The 23,787-nt window shown below is 49.6% G+C and overlaps 1 protein-coding gene across 1 annotated transcript; it reads right to left on the bottom strand.

Moving 5' to 3' along the window:
- Nucleotides 1-6,246: 6,246 nt before the first annotated feature.
- Nucleotides 6,247-23,351, bottom strand: LOC136933238 (protein NLRC3-like). The gene is made up of 6 exons (XM_067228548.1): nt 23,131-23,351; nt 21,103-22,915; nt 20,802-20,969; nt 12,048-12,221; nt 9,171-9,217; nt 6,247-7,576 (listed from the first exon to the last, which is right to left on the bottom strand). The coding sequence occupies exons 1-6, from the start codon at nt 23,309-23,311 to the stop codon at nt 7,041-7,043; spliced, it is 2,919 nt and encodes a 972-aa protein (XP_067084649.1). The 5' UTR covers nt 23,312-23,351; the 3' UTR covers nt 6,247-7,040.
- Between the last annotated feature and the right edge of the window lie 436 nt (nt 23,352-23,787).

Here is a 23,787-nt window from a genome sequence, read left to right on the forward strand (position 1 = left end):
GAGGGAGGTGGGGGGGAGAGAGTAGGGAGGGAGGGTAGGGAGGGAGGGTGGGGGGAGAGAGTAGGGAGGGAGGGTGGGGAGGGGTGGGGGGGAGAGAGTAGGGAGGAGGGTGGGGAGGGTGGGGGGAGAGAGTAGGGAGGGAGGGTAGGGAGGGAGGGTAGGGAAGGTGGGGGAGAGAGTAGGGAGGGAGGGTGGGGTAGAGAGTAGGGAGGGAGGGTGGGGGGGAGAGAGTAGGGAGGGAGGGTAGGGAGGGAGGGTGGGGGGAGAGAGTAGGGGGAGGGTGGGGGAGAGAGTAGGGAGGGAGGGTGGGGGGGAGAGAGTAGGGAGGGAGGGTAGGGAGGGAGGGTGGGGGGAGAGAGTAGGGAGGGAGGTAGGGAGGGGAGGGTGGGGGGGCAGAGAGTAGGGGAGGGTGAGGAGGGTGGGGGGAGAGAGTAGAGGGGAGGGTGGGGAGGGAGGGTGGGGGGAGAGAGTAGGGAGGGAGGGTAGGGGAGGGTGGGGGGAGAGAGTAGGAGAGGGAGGGTAGGGAGGGAGGGTAGGGAGGGTGGGGGGAGAGAGTAGGGAGGGGTAGGGGAGGGAGGGTGGGGTGAGAGTAGGGAGGGAGGGGTGGGGGGGGAGAGAGTAGGGAGGGGAGGGTGGGGAGGGAGGGTGGGGGGAGAGAGTAGGGGGAGGGAGAGTAGGGAGGGAGGGTGGGGGGGGAGAGAGTAGGGAGGGAGGGTGGGGGGAGAGAGTAGGAGGGAGGGTGGGGAGGGAGGTGGGGGGAGAGAGTAGGGAGGGAGGGTGGGGTAGAGAGTAGGGAGGGAGGGTGGGGGGGAGAGAGTAGGGAGGGAGGGTAGGGAGGGAGGGTGGGGGAGAGAGTAGGGAAGAGGGTGGGAGGGTGGGGGGAGAGAGTAGGGAGGGAGGGTGGGGTAGAGAGTAGGGAGGGAGGGTAGGGAGGGAGGGTGGGGGGAGAGAGTAGGGAGGGAGGTGGGGAGGGTGGGGGGAGAGAGTAGGGAGGGAGGGTAGGGAGGGAGGGTGGGGGGAGAGAGTAGGGAGGGAGAGTAGGGAGGGAGGGTGGGGGGAGAGAGTAGGGAGGGAGGGTGGGGGGGAGAGAGTAGCGAGGGAGGGTGGGGAGGGAGGGTGGGGGGAGAGAGTAGGGAGGGAGGGTAGGGAGGGAGGGTGGGGGGGAGAGAGTAGGGAGGGAGGGTAGGGAGGGAGGGTGGGGTGAGAGGAGGAGGGTGGGGGGGGGAGAGAGTAGGAGGGAGGGTAGGGAGGGAGGGTGGGGGGAGAGAGTAGGGAGGGAGAGTAGGGAGGGAGGGTGGGGGGAGAGAGTAGGGAGGGAGGGTAGGGAGGGAGGGTGGGGGGAGAGAGTAGGGAGGGAGGGTAGGGAGGGAGGGTGGGGGGAGAGAGTAGGGAGGGAGGGTAGGGAGGGAGGGTGGGGGGGAGGGTGGGGGGAGAGAGTAGGGAGGGAGGGTAGGGAGGGAGGGTGGGGGAGAGAGTAGGGAGGGAGAGTAGGGAGGGAGGGTGGGAGGGTGGGGAGGAGAGAGTAGGGAGGGAGGGTAGGGAGGGAGGGTAGGGAGGGTGGGGGGGAGAGAGTAGGGAGGGAGGGTGGGGTAGAGGGAGGGGAGGGAGGGAGGGGGGGAGAGAGAGTAGGGAGGGAGGGTAGGGAGGGAGGGTGGGGGAGAGAGTAGGAGGGAGGGTGGGGAGGGTGGGGGAGAGAGTAGGGAGGAGGGTAGGGAGGGAGGGTGGGGGAGGGTGGGGGAGAGAGTAGGGAGGGAGGGTAGGGAGGAGGGTGGGGGAGAGAGTAGGGAGGGAGAGTAGGGAGGGAGGGTGGGGGGAGAGAGTAGGGAGGGAGGGTAGGAGGGAGGGTGGGGGGAGAGAGTTAGGGAGGGAGGGTAGGGAGGGAGGGTGGGGGGAGAGAGTAGGGAGGGAGGGTAGGAGGGAGGGTGGGGGAGAGAGTAGGGAGGGAGGGTAGGGAGGGAGGGTGGGGAGGAGGGTGGGGGGAGAGAGTAGGGAGGGAGGGTGGGGAGGGAGGTGGGGGGAGAGAGTAGGGAGGGAGGGTAGGGAGGGAGGGTGGGGGGGAGAGAGTAGGGAGGGAGGGTAGGAGGGAGGGTGGGGTGAGAGTAGGGAGGAGGGTGGGGGAGAGAGTAGGGAGGGAGGGTAGGGAGGGAGGGTGGGGGAGAGAGTGGAGGGAGAGTAGGGAGGGAGGGTGGGGGGAGAGAGTAGGGAGGGAGGGTTAGGGAGGGAGGGTGGGGGGAGAGAGTAGGGAGGGAGGGTAGGGAGGGAGGGTGGGGGGGGAGAGAGTAGGGAGGGAGGGTAGGGAGGGAGGGTGGGGGGAGAGAGTAGGAGGGAGGGTAGGAGGAGGGTGGGAGGGAGGGGGGGGGAGAGAGTAGGGAGGGAGGGTAGGGAGGGAGGGTGGGGGGAGAGAGTAGGGAGGGAGAGTAGGGAGGGAGGGTGGGGGGGGAGGGGAGAGAGAGAGGAGGGAAGGGGAGGGTAGGGAGGGAGGGTAGGGGAGGGTGGGGGGAGAGAGTAGGGAGGGAGGGTGGGGTAGAGAGTAGGGAGGGAGGGTGGGGGGGGAGAGAGTAGGGAGGGAGGGTAGGGAGGGAGGGTGGGGGGAGAGAGTAGGGAGGGAGGGTGGGAGGGAGGGTGGGGGGGAGAGAGTAGGGAGGGAGGGTAGGGAGGGAGGGTGGGGGGAGAGAGTAGGGAGGGAGAGTAGGGAGGGAGGGTGGGGGGAGAGAGTAGGGAGGGAGAGTAGGGAGGAGGGTGGGGAGGGTGGGGGAGAGAGTAGGGAGGGAGGGTAGGAGGGAGGGTAGGGAGGGTGGGGGGAGAGAGTAGGAGGGAGGGTGGGGTTAGAGAGTAGGGAGGGAGGGTGGGGGGGAGAGAGTAGGGAGGGTAGGGAGGGAGGGTGGGGGGAGAGAGTAGGGAGGGAGGGTGGGGAGGGTGGGGGAGAGAGTAGGGAGGGAGGGTAGGGAGGAGGCTGGGGGGGAGAGAGTAGGGAGGGAGAGTAGGGAGGGAGGGTGGGGGAGAGAGTAGGGAGGGAGGGTGGGGGGGGAGAGAGAGTAGCGAGGAGGGTGGGGAGGGAGGGTGGGGGGAGAGAGTAGGGAGGAGAGTAGGAGGAGGAGGGGGAGAGAGTAGCGAGGAGGGTGGGGGGAGAGAGTAGCGAGGGAGGGTGGGGAGGGAGGGTGGGGGGAGAGAGTAGGGAGGGAGGGTAGGGAGGGAGGGTGGGTGGGGGGAGAGAGTAGGAGGGAGGGTAGGGAGGGAGGGTGGGGAAGAGAGTAGGGAGGGAGAGTAGGGAGGGAGGGTGGGGTGAGAGTAGGGAGGGAGGGTGGGGGGGAGAGAGTAGGGAGGGAGGGTGGGGGGAGAGATAGGGAGGGAGGGTGGGGAGGGAGGGTGGGGGGAGAGAGTAGGGAGGGAGAGTAGGGAGGAGGGGTGGGGGGAGAGAGTAGGGAGGGAGGGTGGGGGGAGAGAGTAGCGAGGGAGGGTGGGGAGGGAGGGTGGGGGAGAGAGTAGGGAGGAGGGTGGGGGGGAGAGAGTAGCGAGGGAGGGTAGGGAGGGAGGGTGGGGGGAGAGAGTAGGGAGGGAGGGTAGGAGGGAGGGGTGGGGGGAGAGAGTAGGTAGGGAGGGTAGGGAGGGAGGGTGGGGGGAGAGAGTAGGGAGGGAGGGGGGAGAGAGTAAGAGGGTGGGGGAGAGAGAGGAGGGAGGGAGGGTGGGGGGAGAGAGTAGGGAGGGAGGGTGGGGAGGGAGGGTGGGGGGAGAGAGTAGGGAGGGAGGGTGGGGGAGAGAGTAGGGAGGGAGGGGGGAGAGAGTAGGGAGGGAGGTGGGGGGAGAGAGAGAGTAGGGAGGGAGGGTGGGGGGAGAGAGTAGGGAGGGAGGGTGGGGGGAGAGAGAGAGTAGGGAGGGAGGGTGGGGGGGAGAGAGTTGAGAGGAGGGTGGGGGGGAGAGAGAGTAGGGAGGGAGGGTGGGGGGAGAGAGTACATTTACATTTATTCATTTAGCAGACGCTTTTCTCCAAAGCGACTTCCAAGAGAGAGCTTTACAAAAGAGCACAGGTCACTGATCATAACACTGAGACGCCCCAAACATTGCGGGGAGCAAACAAGAAGCACACATTGTGAAAAACCTAAATAAGTGCCAGAAGGAAGAACCATAAGAGCAGACGGTTGTCAGAAGAAGACCGTAGGTGGCGGGGGGGGGGGAGAAAGTAGGGAGGGAGGGTGGGGGGGAGAGAGTAGGGAGGGAGGGTGGGGGGAGAGAGTAGGGAGGGAGGGTGGGGAGGGAGGGTGGGGGGAGAGAGTAGGGAGGGAGGGTAGGGAGGGAGGGTGGGGGGGAGAGAGTAGGGAGGGAGGGTAGGGAGGGAGGGTGGGGGGAGAGAGTAGGGAGGGAGGGTAGGGAGGGAGGGTGGGGGGAGAGAGTAGGGATTGAGGGTGGGGGGGAGAGAGTAGGGAGGGAGGGTAGGGAGGGAGGGTGGGGGGAGAGAGTAGGGAGGGAGGGTAGGGAGGGAGGGTGGGGGGAGAGAGTAGGGAGGGAGAGTAGGGAGGGAGGGTGGGGTGAGAGTAGGGAGGGAGGGTGGGGGGGAGAGAGGTAGGGAGGGAGGGTGGGGGGAGAGAGTAGAGAGGGAGGGTGGGGGGGAGAGAGTAGGGAGGGAGGGTGGGGGGAGAGAGTAGGGAGGGAGGGTGGGGGGAGAGAGTAGGGAGGGAGGGTGGGGGGGAGAGAGTAGGGAGGGAGGGTGAGAGAATACATTTACATTTATTCATTTAGCAGACGCTTTTCTCCAAAGCGACTTCCAAGAGAGAGCTTTACAAAAGAGCACAGGTCACTGATCATAACACTGAGACGCCCCAAACATTGCGGGGAGCCAAACAAGAAGCACACATTGTGAAAAACCTAAATAAGTGCCAGAAGGAAGAACCATAAGAGCAGACGGTTGTCAGAAGAAGACCGTAGGTGGCGGGGGGGGGGGAGGGTGGGTGGGAGAGAGTAGGGAGGGAGGGTGGGGGGGGAGAGAGTAGGGAGGGAGGGTGGGGGGGGAGAGAGTAGGGAGGGAGGGTGGGGGAGAGAGAGAGTAGGGAGGGAGGGTGGGGGGAGAGAGTAGGGAGGGAGGGTGGGGAGGGAAGGGTGGGGGGAGAGAGTAGGGAGGGAGGGTAGGGAGGGAGGGTGGGGGGAGAGAGTAGGGAGGGAGGGTAGGGAGGGAGGGTGGGGGAGAGAGAGTAGGGAGGGAGGGTAGGGAGGGAGGGTGGGGGGAGAGAGTAGGGATTGAGGGTGGGGGGGAGAGAATAGCGAGGGAGGGTAGGGAGGGAGGGTGGGGGGAGAGAGTAGGGAGGGAGGGTGGGTGGGGGGAGAGAGTAGGGAGGGAGGAGTAGGGAGGGAGGGTGGGGGTGAGAGTAGGGAGGGAGGGTGGGGGGGAGAGAGTAGAGAGGGAAGGTGGGGGGAGAGAGTAGGGGAGAGAGAGAGTAGGGAGGGAGGTGGGGGGCAGAGAGTAGGGAGGGAGGGTGGGGGAGAGAGAGTAGGGAGGGAGGGTGGGGGGAGAGAGTACGGAGAGAGAGAGTAGGGAGGGAGGGTGGGGGGGAGAGAGTAGAGAGGGAAGGTGGGGGGAGAGAGTAGGGAGAGAGAGAGTGGGGAGGGAGGGTGGAGGGAGAGAGTGGGGAGGGAGGGTGGGGGAGAGAGTAGGAGGGAGGGTGGGGGGAGAGAGTAGAGAGGTAGGGTGGGGGGAGAGAGTAGAGAGGGAAGGTGGGGGGAGAGAGTAGGGAGAGAGAGAGTGGGGAGGGAGGGTGGAGGGAGAGAGTGGGGAGGGAGGGTGGGGGAGAGAGTAGGGAGGGAGGGTGGGGGAGAGAGTAGAGAGGTAGGGTGGGGGGAGAGAGTAGGGAGAGAGAGAGTACGGAGGGAGGGGAGGGGGGAGAGAGTAGGGAGGGAGGTTAAAGAGGGAGGGTGAGGGGAGAGAGTAGGGAGGGAGGGTAGGGGGAGAGAGTAGGGAGGGAGGGTGGGGGGAGAGAGAGTAGGGAGGGAGGGTGGGGGGAGAGAGTAGGGAGGGAGTGTGGGGAGGGAGGGTGGGGGGAGAGAGTAGGGAGAGAGGGTGGGGGGGGAGAGAGTAGGGAGGAGGGTGGGGGAGAGAGTAGGGAGGGAGGGGATCACACTAGACACACACACAGTGTATATTCAAGTGGGTAATACTGTCATATTACTGGTCCTAAATGTAGTGTTTCCAGTGTGTGTGTGTGTGTGTACATGTGTGTGTGTGTACGTGTGTGTGTGTGTGTGTGTGTGTACATGTGTGTGTGTACATGTGTGTGTGTGTGTCTATAGGGCCACTGGGTCACCAACAAACACACAGCATGTCTTCTATCATCCTGTATAAAACATCTTTATTTCTCCTTATTTAGTCACTAAGACACTATTTAGTTCATCACATTCAGTGGAACTGAGATCAAAGACAGGATCAGAATCAGAATCAGAATGGGATTTATTCGCCATGAGAGTTTGCACAGACAAGGAATTTGCTTTGGCAGGAAGGTGCATACAATAAACATATACCTAAAATGTAAATATGTGGACTATCTATACTAAGGGTACATAAACTTGGATTGTTGTTTGTCAACAATGAACCCGTTAAGGAGTAGCATCACACGTGTGCGATAGTTCGAAAGCCCCACAGAGTAACGTCGCACGTGTGATTCTGAACATTCCAACCCACTATTTTCCGATAGACAAAAACGACATGACAAACGCTGTAGTATGGCTTCAAAATGTACAGTTAGGAGGCTAACAAGTAACGCTAGCAGGTAGTAGCATTGCTACGAGTATTATGCTAGGTTGCTAGGTAACGGAAGCTAACTAAAGCTAGCTAGCTTCCGTTTTGGAAAAATAACTCACTCTGGTGGAAGCGTCGGTAATATTTAGAGATATTAATCATATTTAATATCAGTAATATTTACATCTAAAGGTTAAAACAAAACAAACATTCTACACACAGCAATATTTACAAACACTCTGGGATATCAATCACAACTGTATACAGTTCAATCTTCAATGACATCTATGTGAGCACAGTGTGTGAGAGTGTGTGTGGGCTATTCTACCTGACACAGGGACACTGAGGAGTCATAATGAACCCTGAACCCAGGATAGAGGGGCTCAGTGAATGTGCTGTGGAATGTGTGCAGGTGGGTCAGTGTGTCAGAGGAGACTGTGTAGAAGGACAGAGTGCCGGCTGGCCAGTCCAGATACACTCCTACTCTGTGGGAGATGGAGGGGGGGGCAGGTATGTCAGTGCTCTTCTTATTGTGCCTGGCAGAGTAACTGTTATCATCACAGTACAGACTCCAGGACTTGTTATTCCATCCAAGCAGACAGTCATTACCCAGTCCTCTCCTGCTGATTCCTTTATATGTCACTGCTATATGAACCCCTCCACCACTCCTCTCTGCCTCCCAGTAACAGCGCCCAGACAGACCCTCTCTACACAGCACCTGTACATGGTTCTCAAATCTCTCTGGGTGATCAGGATACGGCTGCTTCTCTTCTCTCCATGTCACCTTTCTGTTCTCCTCAGACAGAGAGAGTTCTCTGTGTGCTGTGTTTGGGTCCAGTGTGAGCTCACAGGCATCTGATGGGGGAGACCAAGACACAATATATTACTGATCATCATCATTCACATTAGAATGTCTCCCTCTTCCTGCCCTCCCCCTTTCATTCTCTCTCTCTCTCTCTCTCTCTCTCTCTCTCTCTCTCTCTCTCTCTCTCTCTCTCTCTCTCTCTCTCTACCCATCCTCACTCCCCCTTTCATTCTCTCTCTCTCTCTACCCATCCTCACTCTCTCTTCACTCTCTCTCTCTCTCTACCCATCCTCACTCCCCCTTTCATTCTCTCTCTCTCTCTCTCTTCACTCTCTCTCTCTCTACCCTGCTCTCTGTCCCTCCCCCTCTCTCTCTTCCACTCTCCCTTTCTTCCTTTCATTCTCTCATTCTGTTCTCCCTCCCTCACATGCTAACTCTCTCCCTCCAAATCCCTCTTTCCATCATCCCTCATCTCCTTACCCCTGATATGCCCCCATCACTCCATCTTTCTAGGGAGGAGGGGAACAGGGGAGGAGAGGGAGAAGTGAAGAGAGGAGAGGGAGGAGGGGAAGAAGGGGAAGAGGGGAGGAGAGCAGAGGGAAGAGGGAGGAGAGGAAGAAGGGAGAAGAGGAAGAAGAGGAAGAAGGGGAAGAGGGGAAGAGGGGAAGAGGGGAGGAGAGGAAGAAGGGGAAGAGGGGAGGAGGGGAAGAAGGGAGGAGAGGAAGAAGGGGAAGAGGGGAGGAGAGGAAGAGGAGAGCAGAGGGAAGAGGGGAAAAGGGGAGGAGAGGGAGGAGGGGAAGAGGAGACGAGAGCAGAGGAGGGGAGGAGAGCAGAGGGAAGAGTGGAAGAGGGGAGGAGGGGAAGAGAGGAGAGGGAGAAGGGGAGGAGGGGAGCAGAGGAGAGGGGAAGAGGGGAGGAGAGGGAGGAGGGGAAGAAGGGAAGAGGGGAGGAGAGGGAGAAGGGGAGGAGAGGAGAGGGAGAAGGGGAGGAGAGGAAGAGGAGAGAAGAGGGAGGAGGGGAAGAGGGGAGGAGAGGAAGAGGGGAAGAGGGAGGAGGGGAAGAGGGGAGGAGAGGGAGAAGGGAAGAGGGGAGGAGAGGAAGAGGGGAAGAGGAGAGGAGAGGAAGAGGAGAGAAGAGGGAGGAGGGGAAGAGGGGAGGAGAGGGAGGAGGGGAAGAAGGGAAGAGGGGAGGAGAGGAAGAGGGGAGGAGGGGAAGAGGAGAGGAGAGGGAGAAGGGGAAGAGGGGAGGAGAGGAGAGCAGAGGGAAGAGGGGAAGAGGGGGATGAGGGGAAGAGGAGAGGAGGGGACGAGGGGAAGAAGAGGGAGGAGGGGAAGAGGAGAGGAGAGCAGAGCAGAGGAGGGGAAGAGGGGAGGAGAGGAAGAGGGAGGAGGGGAAGAGGGGAGGAGAGGAAGAGGGAGGAGGGGAAGAGGGGAGGAGAGGAAGAGGGAGGAGGGGAGAAGGAAGGGGACATAGCACACACAGACGTACACACAGTATTGATGTGGGTAATTGTGTTAAATTACTGCTTCTAAAAGTGTGTGTTTACAGTGTGTGTGTGTCCATTTTTGACAGTGTCCAAGTCACTAATGGTATTGTCCCTTGTATGACCTTGTGTACTAGAACCAAGTAGCAGTCAATACTCACATTTCCTAAGGCCAGGTTTGATCCAGCACTCTCCACCATGATCCACACTGCAGGGATAAGCAGAGGAATGATGAAAATACACTTCACCTGTTGATAAGTGACTTAGCAACTGACTTTCTAAGTAAACATGTTGTTTCTCTCATCATCAGAGGTTTATTCCAGAAAGCAGGTTTTACAAACTCTGAGCCGGATCCTGAACTCTGACTTGATGAACCCTGAGATGGGAAGCTCAGAGTTATCGCTTCCAGAACAGCTGATCTGAGTTAGTTCATTTCTAATTCACTGGAATTACATTTAGTCATTTAGCAGACGCTCTCATCCAGAGAATTAGAATGCGTGCGTGCGAGTATGAAGACATTTTCAGAAAGCAGAAAAACTACTTCAACAGCAAAAGAGGCAATTGTTCATTCAGTACATTTCAAAGCAGTATATTAATTTCACATTTAACCACGTCTTACTAGCTTTGCTGGTTATGGCAGATCCAGAGTGGCTCTGGGCAGATCCAATAGTTTTAAACTTCAACAGAGTACCCGCCTTCAAGGAAGTTAACGCTTGTCAAGGGAGCGAGCCCAGACTCTCTGTACAAATTAAATGTACGAGAGTCTGGTTAGGACCAGGCTAACGTCTTACTACAAGTGAAGAAGAAATGGAACAATCCTATGTGCGCAAAACAACTGGCACATTCTTCTCCTTTTTAATGACAAGATTACGAGAAGGAGGGTCCATCAACCTCCACAGCACAGATTAACAGTGAGATGTTCAGGAAATGCCAGGTTAGCTCTGCATGGAAAACTGTAGAATTTCATGTCATCCGTATGTGTTATATGGCTTCAACAACAATCAGGTTGATGAGGAAAGGACCCCCCATGTCTGACAGTAGCTTCAGGCTCAGCATGAGGGAGGGGAGAGGGAGAAACTCATGGTTTGTTACAGAAAAGCTGCCAGCAAGCAGGTGAGGTTCACAGTCAGTTACCGTGGTAACACACCCAGTTTCCAGTGTTTCCCATACATTAATTTATTTGTAACGGCCCACCACAATTAGAGATTTACCACCACAAATTTATAAAATGGTGTTTTTGCTTTTACTGTTTAACATCACAAAAAAATATTTAATAGTAGAGCTGCACGCAGCATACTGATTCGCTCAGCCCCTTCTTGCCCCGCTCGCGTTCTCTCTCTCTCACTACAACAGACACGTCTGTGAATAAGCCCCTCTCTCCGTGCACGCTCTGAATCAATGCACGGGTCAAACAGCTTTTTCCCTCGGAGACAACAGGACAATCAATCTGGAGTTTACGAACGGTTAGGCCCAATCCCAATGTCCACCCTCACAGACTCACAGACTCAGAGGCACATTCTCACTAAGTCTGTGAGGGCTTAGGGCTGTCCCACTGTCAAATTGTCAAGTTCGTGAGGGCTCTTTCGAACACATTTTATGCACCCGTAAGTCTGCATTTTTGCAGACTTGCCCACAATTCACAGCGTAGTGACGTGAAACACGAGGGTTACCGGGGGAAGCCTGGAAGAGAGAAAAAGATCCTGGCTAACCCTCCTCATAAGACAAGAAAGACGAAGAACAGTAAACAAACAAGCATGGAAGGAGCAACCAACCCTGACGTAAACAGAAATAGAAGTTAGAAATAACAGTTAACATCAGGAAGTTTAAACACAAAGCTCACTGACGGTTAATATAGCCAGAACTGGGTGTAGTAGGGCTGCACAATTAATACAATTTTAATCACAATCACGATTTTGGCTTCCCACGATCAAATTCGCGTGATGGAGCGATATTTAAAATGCGGCATTCTTTTGGCAAAGCCAATTTAGCGCTCCGTAAACCATAGGTGCGTTCGACATCGGCTGCATGAAACGACCAGCGAGAGTTGCTGCTTGCAGTCGGGGAGAGTTATAAACGGCTGTGTAAAGTCGGACATTCCTGCTTCCTGGTTTGCAGCGTTGACGTCAGTCATGGCCTATCAAGCGCTGTTTGCTTACTTCATCACTGACGAACTGCATGGTATAATTAGCCTACGTGACAAAAAAAGTTGTTTTGGTTAAAATCAACAAATAATCATGATAATTAATTGTGATCTCAATGTTGATCAAAATAATCGTGCTTATCATTTTGGCCATAATCGTGCAGCCCTAGTGTGTAGGTTGTCCTTTGATGATAAATTCCAAATATGCTTTCATCAGATTTGATCCAACAACATTACTATTTTACCTATAATGCCGCAAAGTCCTGAACCATTCCAATTTATAGCATTTTGAGCTCTTGTAGCCTCTTGCACTCAATCACTTACTAGGTGACGTCAAGTAAGTGTGTGAGGGTTCAGGGCTCAGGGTTTAGGGGGGACATTGGGATTGGGCCTTAGTATCAGCATTCTCTGCACAAAGGTTTCCAAAACTGAGTAAATATAATAATATTTGTAGTTAAAAACATTCGGCAAATATAACAATATGAGTCCAACATAATGTTTATATTATATGAAGCTCAAAAACTATTTTGCGCTCAAATTGATTCCATTTTCTTTTCTTGTTGAAGTCCCTAGCTACATTCACTTCAAACCGACACTAGGACCTAGGTTTGAGCTGAGCTACATTTTACAACGTCTGGTTTTAGTGACCTCTCTTTCTGGAGCTAAAAACCCAGAGTTTCCCTCATCTCAGGGTTTAAAAACTCAGTTTTCACTAAACCCGCTTTCTGGAAATACAATTATGATTGTGGCTACAACCATATTGTAGATTGTAAAGTAAACATGCAGTTTTTAATTGTATCATAATGAAATGCAAGGCCTATTAACATAGTTTGATATATGTTCAGTGTTAAGCGACATTACATTAAGAGGTATATATAAAAAACAAACATCTCCTTACTTGAGTTTCTCCAGTCTGCAGTGTGGATCCTCCAGTCTAGCAGAGAGCAGCTTCAATCCTTTTTCTCCTGGATGATTGTAGCTCAGGTCCAGTTCCCTCAGGTGGAAGGGGTTGGACCTCAGAGCTGAGGCCAGAGAAGCACAGCCTTCCTCTGTGACCAGACAGCCTGACAGCCTGTAGAAAGAGGATCAATATTGTGACAGAATCCATCTGGGCCTCCAGAGTGAGTCAGCACAGAGGGGTTCATTTGGCAGGTGCTGTCATAGCTGCACCTCCCCTCATTAGACAGTGACCCACGTAATCCAATATCAGAAAAGTTGAAGATGTAACTCTTTATCCTGTATTAGAATGATACTGTGTTCAGCATTCCATTTGTGTAGAGAGGCCAACCCCCCAGGTGAACTATAGGCAAGGTAAAGGCTTAGGTAAACAGGAAGATCCTTATCTTATCTGAGCATTTCATTTAGTTAGCCTAAGCAGGGCCACTTTAAGACATATGCACGCAAGGGATCTATGCAAGGGAGCCAATGAAAGAAGAGCCATGTTACAAGTTTGCTTGTTCAATATTTCCACAATTTTAAACAGTTATCATATTCCAAAGGAAGAAATATTAGTGCATCTAAACCAGCCAAGATAAATTAAAGTAGGCTATAGGGAAAGGAATTGCACATTTGTGTGCCAGATAATATTTCCACAAAAATTCCCCCATTAAATACAATACATCATGACAGTTTGCATGATTTGAAATGGTCACTTATTATCACACTGGTATTTAATTATCACAGCAAACAATTACTGCACTGAACTGTAAGTAAAGCAAAAATAACAAAACCTGTAATTATCACTCGAATCATTCACGTCTTCTATGCTAAACCTAGCAGTCACGTGAACGTGAATGAGGTGAACGAATCCTTTCTGTTTTCTCTACTGAGCCAATGCAACAGTCCCTATGCGCTGCCACGAGAAGATGAACGAATCACTCACTGAGACGACTCGTTACTCCCCAGTCATTCTAAAGATTTGTTCAATATGAAGGAATCGTTCACAAACGACACATCACGACTGGCCTCTTGGTTGATGTGAACATACCACTTTACAATTAATAGACGTACACAAAAATAAACAAAAATGTCCTTTCATCTGTATACGGAGGTAGTGACCAAATCAACTAATAAGTCTCCCTGTGTGAGTTCTTGTTTAAACTGTAGTTAAGCTGTAGTTCTCCTTTAGCTTTCTGGCAGAATAGACAGCATCTATCTTCCACTTTCCTAACTGTAGGAGCCATTTGTGTTTCTTATTGACATGTCATATTATTTTGGTTAGATAGAACTGTCAGAATATTTTGGACACTGGGTGGCAGTCATTGGAGGCACAGGGTTCTATATTTAGGGACACAGGTGACAGGAAGGGGCACAGGTAGAGGGAAGGGACACAGTTCTCACCAGACCAGAGAACAGACCACAGTGCACAGACCACCAATGACATTGGGAAACCTGGTATGTCAATCTACATTTTACAACTATGCATAATAAATAACAACTAAACGGCAAATAAGGACTGGAAAATCTGATACATTGTGTCAGCATAAGATCACTCCTAAACTACCTGTGTATAATGGCAACGATATAGACGTATTGGAAAACTAGAAACATTAAGCGAGAACTCGCCCTTTTATTGGAACTTGAGCTTCAAACTGAAAAAGGTGTTTTGTATTCCACAAAATCTGGCCGCTATCCCTAATCAAGGGACATTGTCGTCACCTGCGCTGGTCTGACAGATTGGAAACTCTGAAGTTCAACGCACAGGGAGAGTGTGTACTGGCAGCATCAAGCACGCTTTATTGAATGCTATAAAAGCCATAGTGGGAAACGGATAATATAATGGTGTTGTTCGACTGAATGCTAAAATCTTACAACAATATCGTCTGTTTGAAAGTCGTGCAGTCTGCATACAAACGTTCCTGCATTACGCCAATGAGGTCTTATGCTTAATAAACAACTAAACGGCAAAGCCCTCTCCTGCTGCCTCTTCCTAGATATTTGTAACTACCTCCCGTTCCCCCTACCCTGCCTCAGTCAACTAAAATGTCATTTTACATATAAAACGGTGAAATATTAGCCTACCTGGCGAACTTGTTCCACTGAGTTGGATTCCAATTGAAGAATATATCCCACCTCAGTCGCTCTTTATTAGCTACAAAATGTCCTGGTTTATACACCGCGAATATCCTGTGGTTATCCTGAGGTAAACTTCTTCAAAATTACAGTAAAAAAACTCTGAAATACTTTTGTTCTGGACTGGAAAGTCATGTTTTGTTGACTTAAACTTTCAGATGTTAGCTACATTTTTCTTATCTTTGAATTTTCTGAGCAGATATACATCGCTGGTTCCGACGCCATTAGTTAACGTCGTTCTTTTTAGAAACACGGCTAACTGATCCAGAGATGGAGATCACATGACAGAACATGCAAACACGTCATGCTATTGGACAATATTATCATAGTGAAATAACAGCAAGTTCTTCTGAAAAATGAAAGGGGAATTAAATGGAAGTGAAATTAACCAAATGTATGCAAAAAATACTTAGCTACCCAATAAATGTATATATTTTAAAATAACAGAATGCTTATCAGTATTTATTTAATTCTGTTAGGTCATTAGATAACCATATTCTGCTACAAAAGAGCAACATAACTGCCTGTTGGCTCTGCCTTCCATCCTGAGAGAAGAGGAACTGCTATATTCGGATGCTGTTCGTGGATAACGGTGTTGGAACAAACGGTTAATCATCAATACCATCATGCCTGTCTTTCTGTATTTCAACATTTCAACATTTTATATATAAAATGTTGAAATACAGAAAGACATAGAAAGACATACAGACATATATATATTCTACACTGCTCAAAAAAATTATGGAACACTTTTGAAAACACATCAAATCACAATGTGAAAAAAAATTATGTTGGATATCTATACTGATATGGACAGTTTAATGTCTTAGGAACGAAAGGATGACACATCTTTTGATGGAAGTACGTTTTCATACTTTAAGAGGGCTTAATTTCATAGACACCCCAAAAATCTAAGTGAAAAAATGATGTGACAGGCTAGTTCATTTTGCCAAAATTTAATTTCTTCAACTCAAAATGCTTCTCAATATCTTGTGTGGCCCCCACGTGCTTGTATGCATGCTTGACAACGTCGCGGCATGCTCCTAATGAGACGACGGATGGTGTCTTGTGGGATGTCCTCCCAGATCTGTCGAAGGGCATCAGTGAGCTCCTGTAAAGTCTGAGGAGCAACCTGGCGGCGTCTGATGACCGAAACATAATGTCCCAGAGGTGTTCTATCGGGTTTAGGTCAGGTGATCGTGAGAGACATTCAATTGTATCGATTCCTTCATCCTCCAGGTACTGCCTGCACACTCTTGCCACATGAGGCCGGGAATTGTCGTGCATCCGGAGGAACCCAGGACCTACTGCACCAGCGTAGGGTCTGACCATGGGTTCCAGGATTTCATCCCGATACCTAATGGCAGTCAGACTGCCATTAGGTATCGGGACTGATTGTGCTGACTGATTGTGCTGGGAGACACATCAAATCTCCTTGCAACGGCACGGAGTTGGACAATATGTGCAACTTCTCTAGGGTTAAGAAATCGTTTCATGCTCCCACTCAAAGAGATCAAGAGGGAAAAACTTGAAATGACCTCCACATGCAAAACCAGTCCTGTTTTGGGGTCGGCTCATTGTTGCCCCTCTAGTGTACCTGTTGTTAATTACATCAACACCAATGCAGCGGAAAGTACCCCTCTGCTACTTAACTGACCAGATCATTATCAGAGAAGTTAATTCATGCCATACCCTGATAAAAAACTGTTCCTTTAATTATTTTGAGCAGTGTAGTTTAAAGTTGTTACATTCTTGTCTGCATTCTGTTCTCTTTTTGATTTAATGCTATGTTACATGTAGCAAAACCAACCTCAAGGAATATAATGGCCAATATTATCTTTAGTGATCTGTGCAAATGACCAATACAAGTGTGTTCAACTTCCTAAAGAGCAGCGTTGCACCTGACACTTAAGGCCGAAATATACTTTCCGCTATGTACGTGTACACATGCTGAATGGCTGCAGCACGTATCCTGCGTTCGTTTGGTGCGTACTTTGTGCACGTCTCCCTGGCCCTTAAATGTACGCATACGCAAGGTGCAATACCGACAGAAATCGTGGGCCAGTATACTATCCCTGCATCTCCGATGGAATGCTACCATCAACCTACCCAGACGCTCCCATGTCACCCCGCTCTTCATCTCCCTCCACTGGCTACCCATCACGGCCCGCATCAGATTCAAGACCCTGGTACTGACCTTCCGAGCGGTGAACGGGACTGCGCCTGCCTACATCCAGTCTCTCCTCCAGCCTTATCCCCCTACCCGCCACCTACGGTCTTCTTCTGACAACCGTCTGGTGGCCCCACCTCTCAAGAGCACCCGCTCCCAACCCAAGCTCTTCTCCTGTCTGGCCTCCCAATGGGGGAATCACCTCCTCACCTCCATCAGAGACACTGACTGTCTCCCCACCTTCAAGAAAAGGCTAAAGACGCACTTGTTCCGGGAGTACACCAGCACTTAAAGATTTGTTGGATCAGATGTTAGCTTATTTCCTCCAGGAACACAATGACAATTATTGAGGGACTTGTTGGTCACTCCTGTTGGTTAGTTGTAACTGATTTAACTATTTGTACTCGCTGTGAATTATATTATTGTTACTTGCTTTCCACCAGGTACACTCTAGCACTTTAGAGGATCATGTTGATTAATTGTACATGCTCTTATGTTTCTTCCCTTTGGCACTTATTTGCTTTTTCACAATGTATGCTTCATGTTTTGGCTACCCGCAATGTTTGGGGCTATTTCGTTGTTTATGATCATTGACCTATGCACTTTTTGTAAAGCTCTCTCTTGGAAGTCCCTTTGGATAAAAGTGTCTGCTGAAAGAATAAATGGACCATAAATGGACCATAAATGGACCATCCTCTGAAGTAAAAATAGCCAGTTACAGAGTAGTATTATACACCAAGCACACTTCTTGCTACTCCTAATCCGAAACCCTTCATGCAGTGGAAGAGGCGCCAACCATAGGGACTGACGTGGAAATTGACACCATACTGTTGAAACAATGACGATGGGTATGATTATGGATTTATCTGATTGAAAATGAAATTTTGAAAATGTTCACCCCTTTTAGTTTTATTTTATATTACTGGGAACCATATGTTAAGCTGTTGACTTATTATAGTTGAGCTTAGTATTATTACCACTAAACGATAGAAGATATTGAGCCTGAGTGTGAGATCTGGGTGACAGAGGCTGAGGAGTGAAGGAGAAGGCCACCTGGAGGCAGGCAGAGGCCTGAGCTAGAAGTCAATATGTTTTTGGCCCCACACCTAGAATCTTATCTGTGGCCGCCTCTTATCAAGGTGTTCTCATATAGAGCTTCTCTCCTCTGGAACAGACTTCATGTTTCTATCAGGGAGGCTGGCACTGTCTAGGTGTTTAGGGTTACATCAAGATCACTGAGTTGAAACTCTGATTATCTGTGTTCAACATCCATTTGCACATTTTATTTCCATCTCTACTCTTGATGCATGATTATGCTTTGCTTATGGTCTGCACCTCTCTTAGTCACCGACCACCTCTGGAGAAGTGGAACCCTCACTGAATTGCTCCTCCCAGGCTTTCTTAAATGTTTTAACTATGAGTTTTCCTGAGTTTTTCCTTGTCTTCCTTGAGGGTTTAGGTTGGTTTAGGTGCAGTTCTATGGGCCCTCTGTGACATTGCTTGTAGAAAGGGCTATACAAATAACATTTGATTTGAACACAATGACATGGTAGTCAGTAACCAATGTGAAATATTAACCTGTCTGAGAAGCTGATGTCACTGGGCTGGATTGTACCTGTGGAATATTCTATCTCTTGTCGTATACTGAGACATCATGTGGTCATCCTGAGGTATTTCTATTATGATTATAAGAAGAATTATAAACACTACTACCCTCTGGAGGTAGAAATAAAGAATATCAGTCTGTCATTTTACTCTCAAACACCAAGAAGGTTTGATTAGTCAGAGGACTGTCTGTTCAGGTTGGCTGACTTTACTTTTATCTCAAATGGAATCGTACCAAACTATTGTCAGAAATTGTACATGCAGTGCACCTTTTTCTTTCCTTTTTAAAAAGTGGAGAAGGACCATTTTGAGGGAGGAACAGAAGGGTAACATTTGCAATGGCCTCTTAAATTTTACCCTTCTGTTCCTCACAAAATCGTCATAGTAGTACAATACACCAAGAAAGTATTACATATTACATCCAATAGCAGGTCTGTCAGTATACCAAGCAGCATACGTTTCTGGCTATTTCTGACACACAAGCCTTGATGCAGGGATAGTGGTGTCAAGCACAGGGACAACAGTACACTAGCAGACAGATACAAAACACAATGCCATGTCAATCTACAATAATATAATGAAGTAGTATGTCTTAAAGAGATTCCTGTCTCACCCTGATCTGTTTCACCCATCTCATGTTTGTCTCCACCCCCTCCAGGTGTCTCCCATCTTCCTTCCTACCCTCATTTATCCCTGTGTTTTCTGTTTGGGGTCAGTTCTTCTTGTTTGTCGAGCCGACAGTACCAGCATGTTTTTCTCTACCTCCTTTAGTCTTTTCTGCCTCTTAGTTCCCCTGGTCCTTACATCCTGCCTGCCCTGACTTCGAGTCTGCCTGCTGCCCTGTACCTGAATGACTCTACCTTGTGGATGACAAACCTAGCCTGCCCTGAATATTCTTTGTCCGACCCCTTGTACCTTTAATAGACCACAAACTTACGACCAGTGTGTGGTGTGTGATTCAGTGCGTGGTGTGATTATAACTGTGGTTGTGTTATGTTGAACAGGTATGCAGACCAGGGGCCCGTTCTCCGTACGTCGCTTATTACATCCGAGATCAAATGACACATCCAAGATGACATAATCTTGCTTTTCATGATCTGGCTAATTCGGTTCTTCGAACACACTTGTTGTTTATGATTATTATAGCTGGATTGAGTTATACGTTGGTCTAAAAGGGGGTATGTATCGATAGTAGAAACCTTGATCAGCAACGCTGCTATTGGCTGCTCACATAAGTCTATGGCTGCTCACCGTGGCCAAAATGAGCGCCCTGTTTTTTCCGCAACAGAGCCAACAGAGCAACAGCTTGCTCGAAGGTTACTCCGAATTTGAAGATTTTATCAAAACGGCTGGCAAAAAGTAGCAGACCAAATTAAATGTAGAGGAGTGACGCGTTTTATCGCTTATTACAGTAAGCTAGGCCTATGTTTTTTTTATTTTCATACTTTCATATTTTCATTTATCATGTTTAATGTCATATGATGTGGTTTCAACAAATGTATTATGTAAATGACACCCTCAAAATGAAAAGGCTAGCATATCGCGCTGTGCTTAAGGAGCCTATCTATCACGCAATGAGCAATTAATTCGGTTTCATGTTAAATTCTGCTAATTATTCTTGCACCTTCTGCAACAGGTTCCTGTAGTAAAAACGGACAAGACATGTCTGTGACAGACTTCCTGTATCACCTCTGCTTGTAAAGCCACAATCTATTTGTGTTTACATAAAATAAACCTGCTCCCTAGCAGGTTTAAGTTTACGGACCTGTTGCTATGACAGCAAGTCCAGGATGAGCTTCGAAGAAGGGGAGGGAGTCAGGTGGCTGAGCGGTGAGGGAGTCGGACTAGTAATCCGAAGGTTGCCAGTTCGATTCCCGGTCATGCCAACTGACGTTGTGTCCTTGGGCAAGGCACTTCACCCTACTTGCCTCGGGGGAATGTCCCTGTACTTACTGTAAGTCGCTCTGGATAAGAGCATCTGCTAAATGACTAAATGTAAATGTAAGAACCGAACAATCCAAGATAATGACAAATCGTCAACAATCAAATCCAGCTAACTGAGTTAGCGACGTACGGAGAACGGGCCCCTGAACCACAAATAGTTTACAATAACGTCCAAAAGAAAACACACCTTGTGTAATTTTGCAAAGAGACGCCCACTGATGAGGCTGGGACTAGGCCTACATAAAACCTTTACCGGCATTTCAAATTTCGTTTAAGTTGCTTGGCAGATTGTGTTGCTTGGCAGATTGTGTTTGTGATAACGAGCCAGGCCACCTAAAGATATGTAGCTAATGATGAATATAAAGTGATGTTACCTCAACGTAAACTCATGTCAGCTGCATATCTCTCCCGACTTAATAAAGCTAAGTTAAACACTGTGGTACCGCGCTCCTTCACTTGGGTGAGAGAGACAGATGTGAAAGCAGAGAGCGAGTACTAATGCACCTCTAAGAAAAGAAAAAAACTAATGTATTAAATGGGCTGCATTGCCAAAAGCACACTGCACTACATTAAGAGTGCACATTTTTCGTTCAAATACACAGTTACAGATCAAATCTAACTTTGTACCTAGTCAAACCCTACTGCTTGTGTGTTTTGAGTGGTCTGGTCTTGACCCAGTATCGCCCTGACTTGGTCTTGGACTTGACTCGGTATCGCCCAGTCTTGGTATTAGTCTTGACCCGGTCTCGACCCCTCAAAGTCTTGGTCTTGTCTCGGTCTCGAAACATCTTGGTCTTGGTTTAGGTGATCTTGACTAGAACACTGTCCCCTGGTTGTGTCATGTTGAACATGAATACAGACCTCAGTGTTTCCAGCTTGCAGAGTGGATTCCCCAGTCCAGCAGAGAGCAGCTTCATGCCTGAATCCCCCAGGTTGTTGTTACTCAAGTCCAGCTCTGTCAGATCTGAGGAGGGGAGAGCTGAGGCCAGCGCTTCACAGCACCGTTCTGAGAGGTTACAGTCATTCAGCCTACATGACATAAGGAGAACATGAGACATCATCAGAGTCATGTTTTGTATTATAAGAACATATGATAATCAAACACTATCACAATATGTGCTGTTGTAATATTATAATAAAAAATCTAAAGCCTTATACATACAGAGCAGTTTTGGAGTCTTTGACCACTGGCAGCAGCCTCAGAAGACCTTCCTCTGATCTGGAGTATATCTTCAGGTCAAACACGTCCATCTTCTCTTCTGAATTCAGCAACACAAAGACCAGAGCTGACCACTGTGTAGATGAGAGCTTCTTCTCACTGGAGAGACTTCCTGAGCTCAGGTAGTGTTGGATCTCCTCCACCAGAGAATGGTCATTCAGTTCATTCAGACAGTGGAACAGATTCGTGCATCTCTCTGGAGAGGGATCCTCTCTGATCTTCTCCTTGATGTACTTGATTGTTTTCTCATGGCTCTGTGTGTTGCTTCTTGTCTGAGTCAGTAGACCTCGTAAGTCAGTCTGATTGGACTCCATTGAGAGGCCCAGGAGGAAGCGGAGGAAAAGGTCCAGTTGTCCATTCTTACTCTGCAAGGCCTTGTCCACAGCACTCTTGTAGAATCCGACTTCTTGTTTCTCTCTGAAAAGAGTCAACACGTTTTTGGAACTGGAAGCTGATGGAGTCTCAGACATCCGATTCTCATTGTTGTTGACGAATGAGAGAAACACAAACACAGCAGCCAGAAACTCCTGAAAGCTCAGATGGACAAAGCAGAACACCTTCTCCTGGAAGACTTTACCATCCTGTCTGAAGATCTGTGTGAACACTCCTGAGTGCACTGAGGCATCATGGACATCAATTCCACACTCTGTCAGGTCTTTCTCATAGAAAATCAGGTTGCCTTTCTCCAGCTGGTGGAAGGCCAGTTTTCCCAGTGACAGAATACTCTGAATGCTGTCTTCATCCCAGTGTGGATAGGTCTCAGTTTTCCCAGCATACTTCACCTTCTTCTGTTTGGTCTGTAACACCAGGAAGGCTGTGTACATCTCAGTCAGGGTCTTGGGCATCTTCTCTTTCTTCTCTGTCCTCAGCATGTGTTCAAGGACTGTAACAGTAATCCAAGAGAAGACTGGTATGTGGCACATGATGTAGAGGATCCTTGATGTCTTGATATGGGAGATGATTCTCCTGGCCAGGATCTCATCACTGCATCTCTTCATGATGTACTCATCCTTCTGTGGGTCATTGAACCCTCGTACCTCGGTAACCAGGTCAACACACTCAGAAGGGATCTGATTGGCTGCTGCAGGTCGAGTGGTGATCCAGATGAGAGCAGAGGGAAGAAGCTTTCCTCTGATCAGGTTGGTCAGCAGCACATCCACTGAGGTGGACTTTGTGACATCACACCAGCTCTTGTTCTTTTTGAAGGCTAAGGGCAGTCGACACTCATCCAGACCGTCAAAGACAAACAGAACGTTGTACTTGTCGTAGTTGGAGATTCCTGATTCTCTGGTTTCCGAGAAGAAGTGATGGACAAGTTTCATCAGACTGAACTCTTCTCCATCCAACAAATTCAGCTCTCGAAACGGAAGAGGAAAGACGAACTGGATTTCCTGATTGGCTAGTCCCTCAGCCCAATCCGTGATGAACTTCTGCACAGAGACAGTTTTTCCGATGCCAGCAACTCCTTTTGTCAGAACAATTCTGATAGGTGTATCTCGTCCAGCTGAGGGTTTAAAGATGTTGTTGCATGTGATGGCTGTTTCTGTTCTTGCTGATTTCCTGGATGCTGTCTCAATCTGTCTCACCTCATGTTCTTTATTGACCTCTCCACTCTCACCCTCTGTGATGTAGAGATCTGTGTAGATCTTATTGAGAAGAGTTGGGTTTCCTTGTTTAGCTATTCCCTCGAACACAGTTTCAAACTTCTTCCTTAGTTCAGATTTGAGTTTCTGTCGACAAATCTCAGGACGCTCATCTAAACAAAAAACAACACATGTTAAGTGTGTGTTTTTGTTAAACGTAGTTTTGATTATTCACAGATCATTTATCAGGTACACAATAATCAAACAGCTTAGTATAAAAGATCTACACAACCTTGGGCTACTCTGAGTCTCATAACTTTCTTTGTATATCTAACCTTCATCATATACCATCAATCGGTCAACTAAAACTAAATCTGGAGTCTCTTACTTTTCTCCAGAGTGTCAGCCAGCTCCTTGTGGTTCATGTTCCTGAGGACGTGCAGTGTGATCTTCAGAGCTCCCTCTCTGGCACTGCTCTCCTGCTTCTCATATTCAGGGTCCACCAATTCCTGGTCCTCCCTCTGACTCTCTAAGCCTTCTGGGAAATCTGAACTCAGAATCCTCTTCATCCTCTTCAGCTCTTTCTTCACAAACCTGATGACGGTCTCCTCAAGCACCTGAAACAGAGAGGGAAGATATCAGATGAACCAGGAACTATCTACACAGTAGAACAATATGATACAAATGATTATGTTTTGTTTGTACTTTATATTAACACAAAACTCACTGTGAATATGGAGGACAAGTCCTCATGGTGACTCTGGTCTGACTTCTCCTGTTGATCTCTAAGGATAAGCGATGACATTACTTAACCACATGAACCACATGTACAAGGGCTGATAATCTACTAAAGAGTTTATCATACAGAAGCACGAGTGGTAAACTGAACTGTATCCACTCATGCATACACACAGACACACTGTATAAGAGTGATACCATCACTACCAAGTAAACCATCTTCTATACCACTACAAGGCACTATTCCTTTAATACATTCATCAAAGATAGGAGCACTGTCACCCCCAGGTAAACAAGTGTGTTGTGT

This window comes from Osmerus mordax, chromosome 2, assembly GCF_038355195.1.
Source record: "Osmerus mordax isolate fOsmMor3 chromosome 2, fOsmMor3.pri, whole genome shotgun sequence".
NCBI classification, from domain to species: domain Eukaryota; kingdom Metazoa; phylum Chordata; class Actinopteri; order Osmeriformes; family Osmeridae; genus Osmerus; species Osmerus mordax.